The sequence below is a fragment of the Pelophylax lessonae genome (assembly GCF_965119305.1).
Source record: "Pelophylax lessonae genome assembly, chromosome: 1".
In the NCBI taxonomy this organism is placed as follows: Eukaryota; Metazoa; Chordata; class Amphibia; order Anura; family Ranidae; genus Pelophylax; species Pelophylax lessonae.
The window spans coordinates 253,345,241-253,365,115 of NC_138768.1; the positions used below are offsets into that span (position 1 = coordinate 253,345,241).

At 44.7% G+C, this 19,875-nt stretch overlaps 1 protein-coding gene across 1 annotated transcript in view; it reads left to right on the top strand.

Annotated features, from left to right (window-relative positions):
- The window catches only part of LOC309562146 (E1A-binding protein p400-like), a 305,609-nt gene that overhangs the window by 15,457 nt on the left and 270,277 nt on the right, over positions 1–19,875 (top strand). Inside the window, exon 3 of the mRNA XM_082266271.1 lies at positions 8,376–8,436. Within this exon, the coding sequence (XP_082122397.1) occupies positions 8,376–8,436 (61 nt within the window). The remainder of the gene's footprint in view (positions 1–8,375; positions 8,437–19,875) is intronic.

The window sequence follows — 19,875 nt, forward strand, 5'->3', positions numbered from 1 at the left end:
AAGTCGTGTCGCCTCAATGTGAATGGGCTCTAAGAGCTGCCCTGTGACCTGTGAAAAACTTTTTAGCTTTCTTAAAAGCCCTCCCAGTTCCTATCATGGCCTACAGAACCCTGTGTTGTGGAAATGAGGAGAGCGTGAGGGATCCAGCACCAGCAGTTTTTAGCAAGGACAGCAGGACAGAGCTGACCATTTCTTCAAATCTCAACACAGAAAAGGGATGTGTTTCCAGTCTATGACAGGAAATTGGTAGCGGGGTGCATTTTTGCACAGATCAACATATTTCTGTATCTGCAGGGCCTTTAAAACAACAAACCCCTGGGACATTTGCATGTATTTTAGTATTGTACGTCCTTTTGTATAATATTTATAGACTGTATTAACTTAGTATATAGGATGTATCTCCTAGAGTTCAGCTTCTCTGCTGCTGGTAATTACACCTGTCAAAATGACAGCTGAGAATTGCTTTGTATTGCTTCTTACTAGTGTGATTTCAGATGTGACTTAAGTCACACAGAATCGCATGACAACACAAATCACTTTATTTTCAATGGTGCTTGTTAACATCAATGTAACCCTGTGCAGTGCAATTTTGGAAAAGGTTCTTGTGGTATGATTTACAGTGTGATTTGTTCCCATAGAATATGCAAACCACATAAATAAATGCTACCAAAGTCGCACTACATAATCGCACTGCAAATCGAGTCAAAATTGCATCACAGTAGTGTGAACCAAGCCTAAAAGGACTTATGTGGTTAGTCGGCAAGGGTTATTGAGTAATGAAATGTTATATCATATTTACTACTTTATTCAAATTTAAATCAAACAGGTCCTTTGTGGAAACATAAAAATTAGGGATGCACCGAAATGAAAATTCTGGGCCGAAACCGAAACTGCAGGATGCCCTTGGCCGAAAACCGAAAATGACTTTTTTCCCCCAAATGATTTTAAAATAGATAGAAGAGGGGTATACACCAAAAACAGGCAGCTACGTACACCTGTCGCTGCCACCCTTTCACAGTATATGTACTGTGACGGGTTGGCAATTGGTTAATTTAATTACCAATGGTATTTGTATTATGCAGCATGAGGGGGTTAATGTATTGCTACTGCTGGTCACTGATGCATAAGTGACCGACCAGTGGCAGTTAATTAACCCCTTTGTGCTGCATTAGTGCAACCAATATCAGTGTAAACACTGGTTGCACTGATACTGGTTGCACTAATGCAGCACAAAAGGGTTAATTAATTGCCACTGGTCGGTCACTAATGCATCAGTGACCAGCAGTGGCAATACATTAACCCCCTCCTGCTGCATAATACAAATACCATTGGTAACCTCGCCTCAGCATTCCCATCCCAATGATGCAATCTCCTTACTCTCAGCTCCTCCTGTGTCCTTCCTTTCAAAAGACGTGCCTCTGGCCGGCGGCCCGCCTCCCGGTAATGTCACTACTACTATGATGTGCATGAATGAACTAACACACCGGGCGGGCGAGTGGCCGCTAATGGCTATAATTAAGTGAGCGCTTCACTTCCCTGTCAGAGGAGATACCCGCCTCATAGGGAAGTGAAGCGCTCACTTAGTTATAGCTATTAGCGGCCGCTCGCCTGCCTGCCCTGTGTGTTAGTTCATTCATACACATCGTAGTAGTAGTGACATTACCGGGAGGCGTGCTGCCCACCAGAGGCGGGTCTTTTGAAACCTGCGCTGCGGCCATCATTAATATCGGCATCTTTAACCCATTTTCGGCCGGAATGGAATAAGCCCATTTTCGGCCGAAAATTTTGGTTGCCGAAATTTCAGTGCACCACTAATAAAAATGTCTGTGGTTATAAAGACATACTTACACTATATTGCCAAAAGTATTAGGATGCCTGCCTATACACACAATTGAACTTTAGTGGCATCCCAGTCTTAGTCTGTAGGGTTCAATATTGAGTTGGCCCACCCTTTGCAGCTATAACAGCTTCAACTCTTCTGGGAAGGCTGTCCACAAGGTTTAGGGAATGTTTGACCATTCTTCCAGAAGCGCATTTGGGATGTCAAGCACTGATATGGATGAGAAGGCCTGGCTCGCAGTCTCTGCTCTAATTTATCCCAAAGGTGTTCTATCGGGTTGAGGTCAGGACTCTGTGCAGGCCAGTCAAGTTCCTCCACCTCAAACTCGCTCATCCATGTCTTTATGGACCAAATAAACAAATGCTTATATTTTATTGTTTTTTACTTTTTATTTTTTTTTGCAAAAGGTGGAATCATCCTTTAAAGTTTGTGCTATTGGAGCACCCTAAGATAAATTAAAGTCTTACTAAACCCACAACAGTAAAATCAGTCTGTATATGCTGTAAAGCAGTGGTCCTCAGCTCCGGTCCTCAGGGCCCACTAACAGGCCAGATTTTAAGTATTACCTTGGGGAGATGCAGACTAGAATGCTGCAATCACTGAGCAGCAAATGATATCACCTGGGATGTATTTCAGTTATCTTGCAAATCTGGCCTGTTAGTGGGCCCTGAGGACCAGGGTTGAGGACCACTGCTGTAAAGCATGCTTGTTGCAGACAATGTTAAGCATGCCAATATCTTCTATGCGGGATGTGGAAACCTTACAAGCGGACCTGAACAAAATAATGGGGTGGGCAACTACATGGCAGATGAGGTTTAGTTTTGAAAAATGTAAAGTAATGCACTGTCAGAAATACGAACGCAAGTTACTCGCTAGGGGGGGGAACCCCCCTGGGTGAATCTAAGATAGTAAAGGACCTGGGGGTCCTAGTGGACAACAGGCTTGGCAGTGGCCGCTGCAAGCAAAGCCAACAGAATACTAGCATGTATAAAAAAAGGGATTCACTCCAGAAATAGATTATTCTCCCTCTCTACAAGACTCTGGTCCGGCCACATCTGGAGTATGCTGTCCAGTTCTGGGCACCGGTCCTCAGGAAGGATGTGCTGGAACTGGAAAGAGTCCAGAGAAGGGAAACAAAAATAATTAGGGGAATGGAGGACATCCGCTATGAGGAAAGACTACAAGCACTGAACTTATTCTCCCGGCAGAAGAGACGATTGAGAGGGGATATGATATCAATGTACAAATACTGTACTGGGGACCCTAGCATAAGGAACAAACGTTTCAGAGTTATGGAATTTCAATAAGACACGTGGCCACTCACTAAAATTAGAACGGTTTAACCTTAAACTACGTAAGGCGTTCTTTACTGTCAGAGCAGTAAGGATGTGGCATTCTCTTCCACAAGCAGTCATATCAGCAGGGAGCATTGATAGTTTAAAAAAAACTATTAGATGGGCACCTTAAAGACCACAACATACAGGGGTATACAATGTACGGTTAGTAGCAAACACACACACATTATGGGTTGGACTGGATGGACTGATGTCTTTTTTTCAACTCACTATGTGACTGTGAACCTAAAGAGTTAATCCTCCGCATTGTGTAAAAAGGCAGTTTGATCCTGTCTTCTCTGATCCATCTCCTGATAGTAGAGAGCCTTGGAGGTACTCTGCACATGCTCAGTTTGGTGTGTATTGCTAGAAGGTCAGGGGTCATGCAGCCTTATAAGACAGTCAGAGGGGAATGAAAACTCCTCCTGCAAGCTTTAAAGAGGAAGTAAACCCTCCTCTGCAAGTTGTACCTATAGGTAAGCCTATGATAAGGCTTACCTATAGGTACTGTTAATATCTCCTAAACATGTACCGTTTAGGAGATATTTACCTTCGATGCATCCAGTGACATCACTGGCGCATGCGCTATGAAGGAACGGCCGCTCGTGCCATTCCTTCAGAGCCCCATGCCGTGACTGTCGGCTCCCGTGCGCGTGTGCAGGAGTGACGTCACCGCGGCTCCGGCCAATCAGATGGCCGGATGCCGCGATCCCGGAAGACGGGCGACTGAACATGTCGCCCGTCATACAGGTGAGTGAGCGGCACGACGGGGGCTCGTTCTGAGGTAAGTATTTCATAATGAGCTAGTATGCGATGCATACTAGCTCATTATGCGTTTCTCTTTATAGTAACTAAAATAATTGCATTTCCATATTATGTGTACTGTGGGAAACCAGATATAGTGAATGTAGAGCCCTGGGTTTAGTAACACTTTAACCACTTGCCGCCAGCCCCACGTTTGCATTCTGCAGGGCGTGAATTCACGTACAGGTACAGGATTTTGGCCTTCCGGATCAGCGTCCAGCTTCCACTGTGATTGGACACATCGGGTCTGGTTCGCTGGTACCCGCCAATCATTCCCGAGAGAGGCAGAATGGCAGTCTGCCTATGTAAACAAGGCAGTTCGCCCTTCTGCTAGTAGGAAAGACGGAGATCCTGTGTTTCTGCTAAGCAGGAACACAGATCTGTCTTCTCACAGCCAAAGCACCCCCCCAGTTAGAAAGCACTCCCTAAGCACATTTAACCCTTTGATTGCCCTTGATAACCCCTTCCCTGCCAGTTTCATTAGTACAGTGACAGTGCATTTACCACTGATCACTGTATTGGTGTCAGTGGTCACCAAAAAGTGTCACTTACTGTCAGATTTGTCCGCCGCAATGTCGTAATCCTGCTAAAAATCGCTGATTGCCGTCATTGGTAGTAAAAATCCCATAAATCTTTCCCATAGTTTGTAGACACTAACTTTTGCGCAAACCAATAAATGCACGCTTATTGGGATTTATTTTTATTTTTTAACAAAAATATGTAGCAGAATACATATTGGTCTAAACTGATGAAGAAATTGGATTTATTTTACATTTTTTTTTTTTTTTTTTTATTGGATATGTTTTATAGCAGAAAGTAAAAAAAATATATATTCCTTTTTCAAAATTGTCTTGTCTTTTTTGATCAAATCCCACCAAAAGAAAGCTCTCTTTGTGGGGGGAAAAAAAAAGACATTAATTTTATTTGGGTACAGCTTTGCACGTCCGCATATTCGTCAGTTATAGTAACGCAGTGCTGTATCTCAAACAATGGCCTGGTCATGAAGGGGGTAAACCTGCCAGGCTGAAGTGGTTAAAGGCTGGATTTGAATCTGTTTATGTGCATTTTTTTTTTTGGTGTATTTACATACGCTGCCTTTCCTATGCATTAATGTGCATTAAAACCTATATGCGTGACTGGGCCTTAAAACACTGAAAGCATAACTAAACCCAAGAACAAAAATATAATATATTGCAGCTTACCAGCCCTTAGCCTGAGAAAAACAATGCATCCATGACATCTAAGAACTTTTTTTAGCAAATACAGAAAATACCGTTGATCTTGCCAGAAATGTAGTGCCCTTATCACTTCCTGTGAGGTTAACTGGAAGGAAACTACTAATCCCATTATCCCAATTATTAGGATGGAGAAAGGCAGATATATTTGAAGCCCAGCTTGAGTGGCAGTGATGGCTTTCTCCATGAATACACTGAAGGGGTAATAGTCATCAAAAAGTGTGTTCTTTGCAAGATTCTCAAAAAAAAAAATATTTATACCGATGGCTAATCTAAGGACTGCTAAGCTGCAATATATTACCTTTGGTTTAGATACACTTAAATCGGTAGTATCCTGCTTTTTTACACTTTTACCTACAGGTAAGCCTATAATAAGGCTTACCTGTAGGTACAATTAATATCGTGCCGGTTTAGGAGATATTTGCAGTGCATGCAGCCGCTCACGCGAGCGGCGCATGCGCTCTGAAGGTCCGGGGGGACCTTCAGTTTTGCTTGCCGGGAGCTTCCCGGAAAATCACTCCCGCACGCAGGCGCGGGAGTGACGTCATTGCGGCTCCGGCCAATCACAGCGCCGGAGCCGCCGAATCCGGAAGAGACGGCGAGGGATCATGGCAGCGCCCGCAGCGATATCCGGGGGTCCGTGTCGGGGCTTCGTTCTAAGGTAAGTAATACATAATGAGCTAGTATGCGATGTATACTAGCTCATTATGCTTTTGTCTTGCAGGTTTTTTATTGTTTGCGTTTTTGGGTTTACAACCGCTTTAAAGAGGGAAACGTTTTGGTTTTAAAGTCTATAAACTACTTTAATTTCTTGTATAAAAGCGTCAATAACAAATATATATTAGTGCATACTTCTTCTTCCACTACACTTTGCAAAGGATGCTTGGTTTCTAAAAAAAAAACGTACATTAGTTATTTATTGTACTATAAAACCCCATAACTGGGGGGGTTTAAGATATGAATCTCTTCTCTGTCTGCCAGCCCCATAGATGCCTATGGAGCTGAATTGTGCAGGTGCAATCATTCTTTCCAATAACCACAGTATTTACCCACAGAGGGATGCTTCCCTTGTTGTCAACTGCAGCTGCATGGACACAACCACTATCAAATTGACATCTGTGGGGGCGCACAGCCCTGAATGCACATTGGTTGCATTTAGGGCCATGCACCTACACTCGCCCAGATGTCAAATTAGGAGCAGCAGCTGTGTCTGTCAAACAGGAAGGATTTCTGGCAGGATCAACGGATATTTGTCTGCACTATCTGCATTTTTAAGCGGATGAAACATGGGGGAAATGTATATTTCAAATTATATAAATTAGTGCCTGTATGCCTTCTAGGTTGTGTGGATTGTCTCTAAATTTAGGCCTGCTCATCTTCCAGTTGAATCTCTTCAAAAGGTGGACTGCAGTAATTCTACAACCTGCACGCAAAACTTGCTGCTCTTTTACAGCTGCGTGGGGATTAATGGCACCCCAAACGCATCAGAAAAAGCAGGACATTTTAGGTTGCGCAAAATCGAATGGTGTCACAGCACCATGTGGTTCAATTTGGCCACATTTTAAAAAATGAGGCTGGGAGTTTTTTCCCTTTTTTTTCCCCTGCGATTCCTGCAGATAAAGCAGCCCATTCAAATGCACCCACGCAACTCTGAACCTACACATTATATGCATTGTGTGTGTTCAAGTGAAAGCTTACTCTGTAAATGTATAGTGTGTGTTTTTGTTTTTGACAGAGTATTCAGTGTGGAACAAGTGGTTATTGAAACAGTAAGGCTGGCCATAGATTATGCAATTTTCTTTCCTTCATCCAGGGCTTGAAGAAAAGAAAATTGCTCAAATGGAGCCATAGCTTTAGGAAGCTGGAATGCTTAATGCATTAAGTTTGATCAATACCCACTGAAATTATTTAATACTTTAATTATTATGGAGAAAATTATATTTCTCTAAATTGACGGACTCAGCTCCAGAATCTTCCTGACCATTGGGTTATGCTGCCCCCTACAGGAGTAGGACACTAGGCAAGTAAAAACTTTACTACACCTATGGGGCAGTCCCAGGGGATATACTCCCACTTCCAGCTATAGGCACTTTTCTGCCTAGTCAGGAGTAAAGACCTAGTTCCTTGCTGGAAATCTCTAGTCCTGGCATGTTTTCCTTTTTAAATGGAATTTTTTCCTTCTTTTATTTTTTGTTCCTGTAAGAACTACAGTCAACTGCTGGACTGTGCATTGGACTGGATAGCCTAGATCCTTATGGTCTCCCAGTCCTGCCAGCGAGCGCGACCTGACCTCAGCTTTGCGCTAAGTTGGCCGCGACATATCCCCACTGGACAAAGGCTGGCTGGTGAGTTAAAAGTCTTGTGAGGACACGATTTTTTGCGGGACTGCGACATTGCAGCGGACAGATCGGACCCCTGACTGACATTTTTGACACTTTTTGGGGGGACCAGTGACATTAATACAGTAATCTGTGCTAAAAATATGCACTGTTACTGTAATAATGACACAGGCAGGGAAGGGGTTTTGGCATCTGCAGATGCTGCCTATGGCTGCAAGGTTTTGCAGGCTGCTGTTGAGAGGACTAGTCCTCTTTGAGGGTGTATTTTGCAGATGAGCTCCAGTTGTTACCTGGTTGGCTAGGTTTAGCCTTTTGGGAATTTTTTCTGCTATGTTTCTCCCACCCCTCATGTTTGACACTGCTTTGGGACGTCCCAATGGTCATGAAGATTCTGGAGCTGTGTTCATCAATGAATGAAAGAGAAAATGGTATTTTTGTCTTACCGTTAAATCTTTTTCTCTGTTCATTGACGGACACAGCACCCACCCTTCTATTGAGTTGAGTTATATTTCTTCTGACACTGCTGCAACAAAACTGAGTGCCTATAGCAGGAAGTGGGAGTATATCCCCTGGGACTGCCCCATAGACATGGTAAAAGTTTTTTCCTGCCTAGTGTCCTACTCCTGTAGGGGGCAGCATAACCCAATGGTCAAGAAGTAGAAAAGGTTTTTACGGTAAGACAAAAATCACACTTTTTTTCACTGTAACTGATTATGTTTGAATTGGTTTTGGTTTGTTGCATAGCCACGATATGTCCATACTATCTCATAAAATTGATGTGTATTTTCTTTCTGAAATTCAGATTTATTATTTTTTCTTTTAGTCTTTGGATACTCCTGCCAGCCCAGAAATTCCAATTGCCATGGAGGCCCAGACTTTACTTGGTACTATTTTTAATATTATTTTGGTATAAAGACCTAACAATAAACTGTATGCTTTTGATGTCCAAGTATTCACATTGATATCTTAGATTTTTAAAGGGGAACTGTACTGTGAATAAATATTTTTAGCAGCATCCCGACCCTTCTTTCAGATCACCCAACCCCCCCCCCCCTTCCCATAACAAAAATCACTGGTCCACTAGTGTACCAGGCAGCATTTTCGTAAAAAATGTATGCGTTTACCTCTGTGGTAGTGTGTGTGTGTGTGTGTGTGTGTGTGTGTATATATGGTGGCTGGTGCATAATGGAAAATAATTTGAAAGACAGCCTGTTTTAACCAGTTGCCAACCACCCGCCGCAGATTTACTGCGGCAAGGTGGCTTGGCTGTGCAACTCGACGTACGTCACTCGTGCCGACCCGGAGGTGATCGGATTCGCTCCAGAACTGATCACTCGTCAGGTTTAGGCTAATGATTTTTGGCCTGGACCTGCTGATTGGTTCTGGCGAATCACAGAATTTCCTGTGCCTATGAAATTATGCAATTACCCCCCCCCCCCCCCCCGGAGCCCTGTTCGGTTCCAGCGGTGAGAGAAGAAAGCATCAACTGTGAGTATAAAAGCACTACGCTGACACCAGTACACATAGGCACATTTTTCACCCCATAATCACCCCCCAGGGCTTACCTATAGGTACTGTAAATATCGCCTAAACTTTCACCGTTGAGGAGATATTTACATTGCATGCAGAAAAAGAAAACGGAAGACTTTACTTCCTCTTTAACCCTTTTATTCCCTTTCAGTGTCACTATATACCAGTGTACAGATAATTTACTGATCACTGTATTAATGTCACTGGTCACGCCAGTTAATGAGAGAAGCAGTTAGTGGTAGTTAGCGTCAGTCCCAGATAGATTTAGGGTACCTGACATATATTCCCTAAAAAAAGATTTACCCCCTGATCACCCCCAGTTAACCCTTTTATTCCCTTTCAGTGTCACTATATACCAGTGTACAGATAATTTACTGATCACTGTATTAATGTCACTGGTCACGCCAGTTAATGAGAGAAGCAGTTAGTGGTAGTTAGCGTCAGTCCCAGATAGATTTAGGGTACCTGACATATATTCCCTAAAAAAAGATTTACCCCCTGATCACCCCCAGTTAACCCTTTCACTCCCTGCCAATGTCCATATTCTAGTGTACAGATCTTTTTTCTGATCACTGTATTAGTGTCACGGGTGATGTCAGTTAGCGTTACTGTTAGCGTCAATCCAGGATAGCGTCAGATTGCCCACCACATATTATGTAATACATTTTAACCCTTTGATTGCCAGTGACACACACACTCACTAAACACCGACATTACTGGTATCGTGTCTGAACAGTTCAATATCTTTGAACAGAACTATACAGGCGTCCTCAATTGTTTAGTATATTGTTCCCAAAGGCAGCATAGCAGGATCAGCCCTGACACCTGCCAGCACCTGTGTTTAGCCCCTCCGCCCAACCCCCAAGATGTGCAGTATCAGCAGATCACTTTCACTTCCAATACACAGCACACAAAACCCCATCATGAGCAGAGTTAGACCTGATCTCTGTTAGCGCTAGCAGTTACATTTTTTGGTTCAAACAGTCCTTGACAACCAGGTTCCAGGTTCTTTTTTATCTGTGAGTCACACTAGGTACCAATAAATGTATTGGCCAAAATGTCCAAACAGAGGTACACTAGTGAAGAGGCCTACACGATGCTAAGCATGACCGATGACAGCGATAGGGAAGCCTCACTGTCAGAATCGGGCTCTGTATTGAACATGTAGAGAGCATCGGCACCCTGACAGATAGCTCTGACAACGGAGTATGGGTCTCTGCTAAGGTCAGGCGGACCCGACCCCATTCTTCTGTTGCTGAGGTGCAACAATCTCATGGTTCTCAGGTTCTCGTATGCAGCAGAGTGTCGGTACTAGTAGCTCTCAACTTTCTGGTGAACTGGCAAGCACAAGCGGCCTAGTACATCCTGGTCATAGACAAACCAGCACTGCAGTAACACTTGGTGAAGTGGCAAGTCCCATAAGTGCAGTTCAAGCTGGTGTGGTGGCTAGCACAAGCACTGTTCCGCAGCCACCAATAATTTGGAGACAGGCCCGTAGAGCCTATAGTGTCCTTCCTGATGCGCTTGCAAATCCTGATCGGGAGCCCACCACTTCTGCAGTGCTCGTACTCCCCAACCCCCCCCCCCCCCCCAAATTCACTGGCCAACCCGTAATTCAGGTGGAGACAGCTGATTTTACTCCCATTGCTTTTAATGAGCTGTTTTTCATTGAAGATCTGTACAGATCTATTGTGGACCAAAGCAATTTATATGCCGATCAATTTATCGCCACAAATCCAAATTTGACCCTTGCCAGAGAATTTGCATGGAAATGTATCACTGTTTCCAAATTTAGAACATTTCTGGGCCTATCTCTCATCATGGGCATTACTAAAAAGAGTGAGTTGCGGTCATATTGGTCCACTGACCCAATTCATCATATGCCTGTGTTCTCTGCTGCCATGGCCAGGACTAGATGCATGCAAATCTTGCGGTTCATGCATTTCAATGACAATAAGCTCTGTCATCCTCGGGGTGACCCTGGATGTGACCTGCTGCACAAAATTCGGCCCCTCGTAGATCACTTCAAATAAAAATTTGTAGCCTTGTGCACACAAGCCTTGTATGTATGACAAGCTGTCTGCACTGATGAGTCCCTGATTAGGATTTTTTGGTCGCCTTGTTTTCAAACAGTTTCTCCCCAGCAATTTTGCCAGATTTGGGGTCAAGATGTATAAGCTCTGTGACAGGGCTTACATGTAGGTTCCGGATTTACGAAGGAAACGATAGCAGTGTGGAGCCCCCCAACTGCCCAGACTACATAGGGAGAAGCGGAAAGAGTTGATGTCACCCTTATTTGGAAAGGGGTACCATTTATATGTGGACAATTATAACACAAGCGTGCCACTTTTTAATCATCTTTTTGATTCTGGAATTTGCGCATGTTGCACCGTGCGACCTAATTGCCGGGGTTCCCCCCCCCAACGGCTTGTAGATTCTTGACTTAGACGGGGGAGAGAGCCTGCTTAATGTGTAATAAATTGCTTGCAGTGAAGTGGAGGGACACACAGAATGTTTTCGTTCAGTCTTCCATTCACGCAGATATGACTGTCCAAATTACAACGGCGACTGGTGTTGTTGAGAAGCCCCTCTGTGTCAACGAATACAACCTTCACATGGGAGGGGTAGACTTCAGCAACCAGATGATGGCGCCGTACTTAATTGCCAGTAAGGCCAGACACTGATACAAGAAAGTGTGGATACTTATGGCACTTTTCCACTGCAAGTACCGGCTCAGCTCTACTCGGCCCTGCTTGGCCCGGTTTGCTTTTCCACTGCTGGTACCGCATGGTACGGTGTTGGAACGGTTTGGTATGGTTTGCTTTTCCACTAAAGTAGTACTAAAGTTAAGTGGGTGGGATAACAACGATTCTCTGACCAATCAGTGGCTAGTAGTGACTGCATGCAAAGGATTGTGGGATATGATACCGGTATGGTACCTCTTGGAACCACAATCGAGGTGGTACTGTTTTAGAGAGCCTTACCGTTCGGTTCCATGCAGTGGAAAAGCGCCACCGTACCGAACCATTCCTACACCGTACCATGCGGTACCAGCAGTGGAAAAGCACAAAAGCGAGCCGAACCGTTCGGTTCCATGCAGTGGAAAAGCACCATTACTTCCATTTTGGCTCTGCTAAACGCTTATGTGTTATACAAAGCGTCAGGAAGAAGTGGGTCCTTCCTAAAATTCCAGGAAGAGATCATCACAGCCCTTCTGTATCCAGAAGGTGCTGTGGCCCAAATTCATAATCCGGCTGCATAAGAGACATTTTCTGAATGTCCTCCCTGGTACCTCTACCCAAAGAGCACCCCAAAGAAGAAGTTGTGTCTGTAGAAAACACGGATATAGGAATGACACCCGCTTTTTTTGTCCTGGCCAACCTGGTCTCTGCATTGGGGAATGCTTCTGTCGCTACCATACACTAGTGGAGTATTAGTACAGGGTACAGCACGTCACAGTCTAGGGCACACTTGCACATAGGGTCTCGAAAGATGTTAGATAGCTATCGCATTATCAGACCCTAGCATGGAACGTAAAATTTTTTTTTTTAAATTTTTAAAAATTACAAAATGAAGCCAAAAACAGTTGTCATTTTATTGAGTTTTTTTACTGTTCTTACTTTATAATATACTGCTATGCTGTAATGTTTTATTGTTACTGTTTTTCATTGTTAACCATAGTTTGCTTTGCAGATGCCGCCATTCTACTGCTTTACTGTACTGTATACTATTTTAATGTAATGTTTTATTGTTACTGTGTTTTATTGTTAACCATTGTTTGCTTTGCAGGTACACCCATCAGCTGCATCACTGATTTTGTTTATCCTGACAGCAACAGCGTTTGCTCTCATCATATATGTAAATTAATGATTGCAGCGCTGTAGGAGGTGATTTCACCACCGTAGTCGTAGTTAAAAAAAAAAACTTATATGGCGAAGCATAGGGGATTAGGGGATAGGGTGGACACAGAGGGCGATTTCCCCAATGCTTCGCCATATATTTTTTAACACTTTTCTTGGCAGAGATTTCTTCATCCACATCGATTTGATGTGAATGGAGGAATCTGTTAGACTCTCTTTTTTTTTTTTCGTTCAGCACACAGGCTGCATGGAAAAAAAAAAACCTTACAATATATGCGCAACAAGGACCAGCAGCATACTGGTACCGTATTTTCCGGCGTATAAGACGACTTTTTAACCCCTGGAAATCTTCTCTAAAGTCAGGGGTCGTCTTATACGCCGGATATCGTCTTATACGCCGAATCAGAATATGCGGTGGAGGGGGCGCTCAAAAACATCCGTGGTATGCCCGGGGTATGGAGAGAGCGGCAATGTGACCAGATGCATTGGGAAAACATGCCTTTCAGCCGTCTGACCCGCCCGCCTGCTCGCTCGCCCGCTCGCTCTGGTATCCTACTTTCTTATCGGCGTCCATCCCTGCGTCTCGCTCCTGAGGCCTGAATCGGTGTAGGTGCGCATGCGCGATAAGATCCAGCGGCGGGGATACCAACTCTGACAGGGAGTCCTGTGTCATAGACTACGATACAAGCAGGGCAGGGGCCAGACAGGTGAAAAAGGCGGGTTTATCTGGTCACATCTATTATTACCAGATAAAGGGGTGTAAATTAAGTGGAAGAAAATAAATAAAATTTTGTTTCCCAACTGTATATACGGTACAATATGGGCATTGGAAGAGGGGTAGTCTTATACGGCGAGTATATCCCAAAATCTATATTTTAACTGGAAAAGTTGGGGGTCGTCTTATACGCCCAGTCGTCTTATACGCCAGCAAATATGGTACATGGACTTGAAGAGGTCATAACGGGATGATGCCTTCAAGTTTAGGCATTGTTTTTTTGCAGCGGGCTGCTGGCTTTCATGTAAAACCAATCATAGAGGGTAATTAGCCGCTAGACTTCTTTTACAAGTCTCACCCCCCTTCCGCTGCCTTACGCAGTTTTCTCTGGCACTCCTGTCCCACCGGGTAACTCGAGTCTGGAGCCGGTGTTTCCGTCAGCTGTCCATAGAGCTGATCGGAGACCAGAAATGCTCCAACCATCTCTATGGCCTAAGATACCAGAAGCTACGAGCATTTCATGACTTCGGTTTTGCCAGATACAAACCGCGCCATTGGGAAAGCATCTTATCAAACCAATCTTGGTGTGGCCAGATGCTTTAAGGGCAGAGGAGAGCTCTAGAGTCTAATGGACCCCAATTTTTTTAAAAAAGAGTACCTTTCACTAGTTAATGCTATTATAGGAGATATTTACTTTCCCCGTGATAACAATAAAAATGATAAATAAAAGGGAAGGTGTCAAAATAAAATAAAACAGCAAAATAAATGCTAAAAAAAAAAAATGAAAGCACCCTTGTCTCCCTGTCTTTCTGCGCAAAGGAGAATACAAGCATTGGTCTCGTGTCATATGTAAACAGCAATTGCACCAGGCTTTTAAAAATGTACGTAGTTTTTCACTGCTGTACGGGCATGCACAATTTTAAAGCATGTCATGTTTGTTATCTATGTACTCGGCATAAGATCATATTTTATATTTTACCAAAAAACGGGCAATATATAGTGTATTTGTGCATTTAAGTTTTAAAAAAGTGTTTTTTTTTCAAAAAAAAAATTGCGTTTGGAAAATTTCTGCGCAAATACTGTGACACAAAAAAAAAACACCCACCATTTATTCTGTAGGGCCTCTGCTTAAAATAATATAATGTTTGGGGGTTCAAAGTAATTTTCTAGTAAAAAAAAAAAAAAAATTAATCTTTTTCGTTCATTGACGGACACAGCTTCTCATCTTCTTGACTACGTGGGTTATGCTGTCCCCCTACAGGAGTAGGATACTAGCCAGGAAAGAACTTAACTATGCCTATGGGGCAGTCACAGGGGGTAAGGGGGTATAGTCCCACTCTCTGCTATAGGTACTCCTTTTTTTTTTTTTCTGCCTAGTTAGGAGTAAGAACCTAGTTCCTTGCTAGGATCTCTTGTCCTTGCAATTTTTTTTTTTTATTATTTTTTTCTTTTTAAATTTAAATTTTTTCCTCTCTTTATTTTGTTCCTTTTGAGAATCTACAATCAATTGCCAAACTTGGCGACGGACTGGATTATCTAGATCCAGAGGGTCCTCCCATAGCCCCACTGGAAGGGGGCTGGCCTGAGAGTTAAACCTCTCGTAAGGGCGCGTACGACCTGGCTTCGGCCTAAGTCGCAGTGTTCCTCCTAGCTGACAGCACCCACATTACGATGGAGCAGTGATCTGTCCGGAGCGGTGCCCGCCCTGTTCCTCGTGTGGTAGGTAGCTGTTCCTCGTGTGGGTGGACGTGGGCCCTTCCCTGGGATGGTCAGACCCCCGGGCTCCCCTCCTTCCCAGACAGCACCCACCCTTCTCTGTGGTATTCTGCAGGCCTTTGTCACCCCCCCCCCCCCCCATGGGGTGGACATACCTTTTTAGGTCTGTCTGGGTGTTAAGCTGGCAATGGGGGTGGGTGGGGAGCGTGCTGCCAGTGACCGGACGATCGAACTTTGGGAGGGGCGCGTTGTGCCGCCATTTTTTTGTAGCTTTTTATGCTACGAGCGGCCATGTTTCCCATTTGATAATAGTGGCGGCCATGTTTTTGAAGCCGGATGGGCGGTGATTCGGTGGTGGGAGCCCCTCCTCAGCCTCTAGTGCTGATCCCTGGATTTTGCTCTTCCTGATCGCTGGTGGTGAGTTTTTGTCGGGTTCTCTCTCCCTCTTTCTGCTGTAGCAGTGGCAATGCTCTGTGCTGAGCCTTGTGGTGCCACCAGCGCTGTGGGGTGTCCCTTGCAGTGTGATACACTTTTTTTTTGTGTGGGTTTCCCTCCCCATTAATGGAGTCCCTGGAGCATATTTCACCACCTGATCCCCTCTGCACTGACGGCGGTCCTGGAGTCTTTGGTGTCCAAGGTAGATTTGGTCCTGGGAAAATGGGCTAGCAAAAAGCATCCCGACACCCCCCCCCCCCCCCCGCCTTCACCTGCTTCATCTGTCTCGTCGGATCCTGAATCTGATAAGCCCGCCGTGGACGCAGGTAATCCTTCTGGTCTGCCTCCACGCACCCTGCGTGCTCAGATATTGAGGATGATTCCTCTGCTCCTCTAGCCACGCATGAAAAGGCGCTAGTGGATGCACTGATTGTATTAGTGTGGGAAACCTTAAAGATGGAGGAAGCGACTAACGCAGCATCGGAGGGACGGGCCACCTATTGGCACCCACTGGTTCTCCAAGGCGGCGAAGGTGTTGCACTTTCCCGCTTTCTTTGACAATATTGTCACAAAACAGTAGGGGTGCCCAAAACGCACTTTTGCAATTCCTAAGCGTTTTGCAATGCGGTACCACTATGAGGATACCCTCCTTAAAAAATTGACAGTTCTTCCTGTAGTGGACTCCCGGTTTCAAGGTTAAATAAAGCCACAGTAATTCCGCATGAAGAGTCCCGAGTCTTTACAGATCAGGCTGATAGGAGGTCAGAGGCCTTGACCCCCCATATGTTGGCTGTGGCTGGTGCCCTGGTGTTGCAAACTATGACCGAGTGTGCAAAACTTCTACGCCCAGAACTGGAAGGGGAACAGCTTCCCCCTGCCTTTGTGGAGTTGGCAGATCAGTTGGTCCAAGGGCTACAGTTTGTCTGTGACGCCTCTATGGATGCAGCTCCCTCGATTTCTAGCAATTTCTAGAATGTCTCAGCAGTGGTCCTGCGGCGTGTTAGCTGGCTGGAATGCTGATCTGTGGACCATGCTTCTAAGAAGGCCTTATCCGATCTTCCATTTGTGGGGAGCTTTTTTGGAGCTTCTTTGAATGATATCATCAAAGAGGGAAAGAGTACTCTTCTTCCACAGGCTTCTAAGGATAAGGAGCCCGTCGCAGACGGGGGCCTTTCTTTTCGGCTTACAAGAGGCCTTTTTGTCCCTCAGGGTCTCAAGACAAGGGTTCTAACCTCTTTCAAGGCCAATGGTCCAAAACCAGAAGGAGAGATCTTTTTAAGGTCGTAATGCTTGACCTTACAAACTGAGGATGCGGGAACACCCGAAATTTTAGTTTGTACCCCTTCAAGATGGTGGAGATAACCCAGTTGTCCTGGATCGTTTCCACCAAAACCTTCGAGAACCGAAACAGCCCCCCCCCCCCCCTCCAAGTGGGTGGGGGCGCCTCTTCACAAGGTAGAGGAAGACTTGGCTGATCTCTGGGCCCCAGGCTTCTTCTGTCCCTGCCCTGAAGGCTTGGTTCCAGACTCAGACGGCTGGGGCGGTCACCACCGTCTGTAATTAGAAGTGCTGGGAGTATGAGTGCTGGAGACCTTTTAAAAGAAGGACGTTTGCGCTTCCCTTTTACAGGTAGCAACATACTCTTCTCCCCTGAGATCTTTTGGATATACTTATTCAAATCGTCGCCAAAAAGGCGTTCTCTATGAAAAGGAAAACCAGCCAGCAACCTTTTACATAGTAATTCCGCAGACCAGCTCTTTAACCAAAGGATTCTGTGCATATGCACTATCATCGGAGCAAATCGTGACATTTCCTGTATGGAGTCCCTAAGAGCATCGACTGCGAAACATAAAGTGTGAGGCAGATCTGACGGATCTTCCACAGACTCTCCTTGAGAAGGAACTGGCTTGGACACTCACTTCATAGGGTCTTTCAAAGACTGACAAACTCCTATGGCTGCTAGTGCTGGCTGCATAGCAGATTCTGCAACAGCAAAGAAGGCTTTCAATAAAGATTCCAACTTTTTATCTGCCGGATCTTTAAGAACCTGGGCGTTATCCATAGGGCAGGTTAAACTCTTGTAAACCGAAGAAATGGCAGCATCCACAGTAGGTATATTCAATTTCTTAGTAAACTTTTCCTCCATAGGACATAATAGAAAAAAAACCTTTTAGGAGGAACAAAAATCAGGATGGTCCCAATCATTATACATTTCTTGCTCCCAAGAGCGAATGTATGGGAATGTCCGAGGACTATGAGGAGGGCGCAATGAGCCTAGAGAAGAAAGAGACTTCAGCTGTCTCTAAGGGAGGAAAATTGTATCCAGAGCAGACCATTTCCGTAAGAGACTGAACTAACCATTTCTGGGTTTGAGAGGCCGACAAAGACTCCTCTGGTTCTGACTCCCCAAAGTGGAAACCTCAGCTTGACCTTCCATAAGGTCATTATCAGCTACAGTATTTCTTCCACATCCTCTGCCCAATCCTGAAATGACTCGGGGTGGCTCAGGTAAGGGGGATCTATAACGTTTCCTCCCTCCTTGTGATGCTGCAATCATGCCAGCAATCTTACCCTCAAGGCTGGCTAAAACTGATGCCAAAGCGAAGAATCGCACGCACAAATGGGCCATCGAGGGAGGCAACGAACACGCGGGTGCTTTCGTGCCAAGGCGAAATCAACAACATGGGGTGGGAGCAGCTTAGGCCAAATTGGCGATTCAGGCGATCGGCACAGGTTGAAAACAGTGTGTCAAACAAACAAGGCAAAGTAACAATGTTTTAACAAGACCAGATGTATTTTGCATAGCTTAACACTTATTGTCTCTCGCAGAGACCAACATGGCACACAGTCTCTGTTATCTCTTAAAGGGAACAGCGCATAAAATTTTTGTAAAATATTGGAGACTCTCCACCGTGACCATCACTGGCGAAAAAACAGAGGTGCTTCCTGTGTTGGAGGGGTAATATAGGGGGACATCCTTTCTGATTGGTTGCCGGCGTCCATTCACCTGTAGGTGGCTATATAACCCATATGTAATGATTAATGACTCTGTGTCCTGTGATGTACGGAAATCCAATTTTTAAAGTGGACTTACCAGTCCTGCTGCAGGATTCTGTTTGAAACAGGAATCCAATCTTCACCCATCATGGTGAGCTTTGTTTTGCTGACCTTCCAAGGACTTGGTCCCCTTGTTTTAAGAGAGGCCACGGTTTTGGACCTGTAGCGCACCCTGCACGGCGCGCTTTTGGGGTTTGGTAATTCTAAGGGTCCAGTTTCCAGGGTCCAGCGCCTGAAAAGCACAACAATACAGGCAAAACCTTGTAATTGCTTCATGAGGCTCAGGTACCATCCTTTTAGTCTTCTAAACCCCTTAGATTCAGTGATCTTTGATCGGGGTAAATAGAAAAATCTTCTTTCTTCTTCTTTAGAGCATAACAAATAATGTGGAGAGACTCTCCACCGTGTCCATCACCTTAAGACACTAGCGAAAAAACAGAGGTACTTCCTGTGTTGGAGGGGTAATATAGGGGGACATCCTTTCTGATTGGTTGCCGATGTCCATTCACCTGTAGGCGGCTATATAACCCATATGAATATGGCTCTGTGTCCTGTGATGTACGAAAATAAATCCCATTTTTTCATGTAAACAAAAAGTGTCAGAAAAGGCTTGGTCTCCAAGTGGTTAGAAGAGTGGGTGATGTGTGGCATAAGCTACTAATATTGGGCATAAAATGCCAGGACTGTTCAAGCACCCCCCTAAATGACCCCTTTTTGGAAAGTAGACACCCCATGCGATTTGTTGAGAGGTATGTTGAGTCCATAGATTATTTTTATATATCTCTTACGTCCTCAGACAGACGCAGCCTCTTCAAAGTTTCATCACTATTGCAGGAGCAGGCTAGGTAGTGAAACTTCATTAAAAAAAGCTTTAACTAGACCTACCTTTAGGGCTGTCCCTCTAGACATTACCCTCAGCTTACTAATCAGTTTCTTGCTGCCTAGCTCAGGAGTAGGACCTAGTATACCCTGCTGGGACTCTCGTCTCAGTTTTTGTTTTTTTCTTTGAA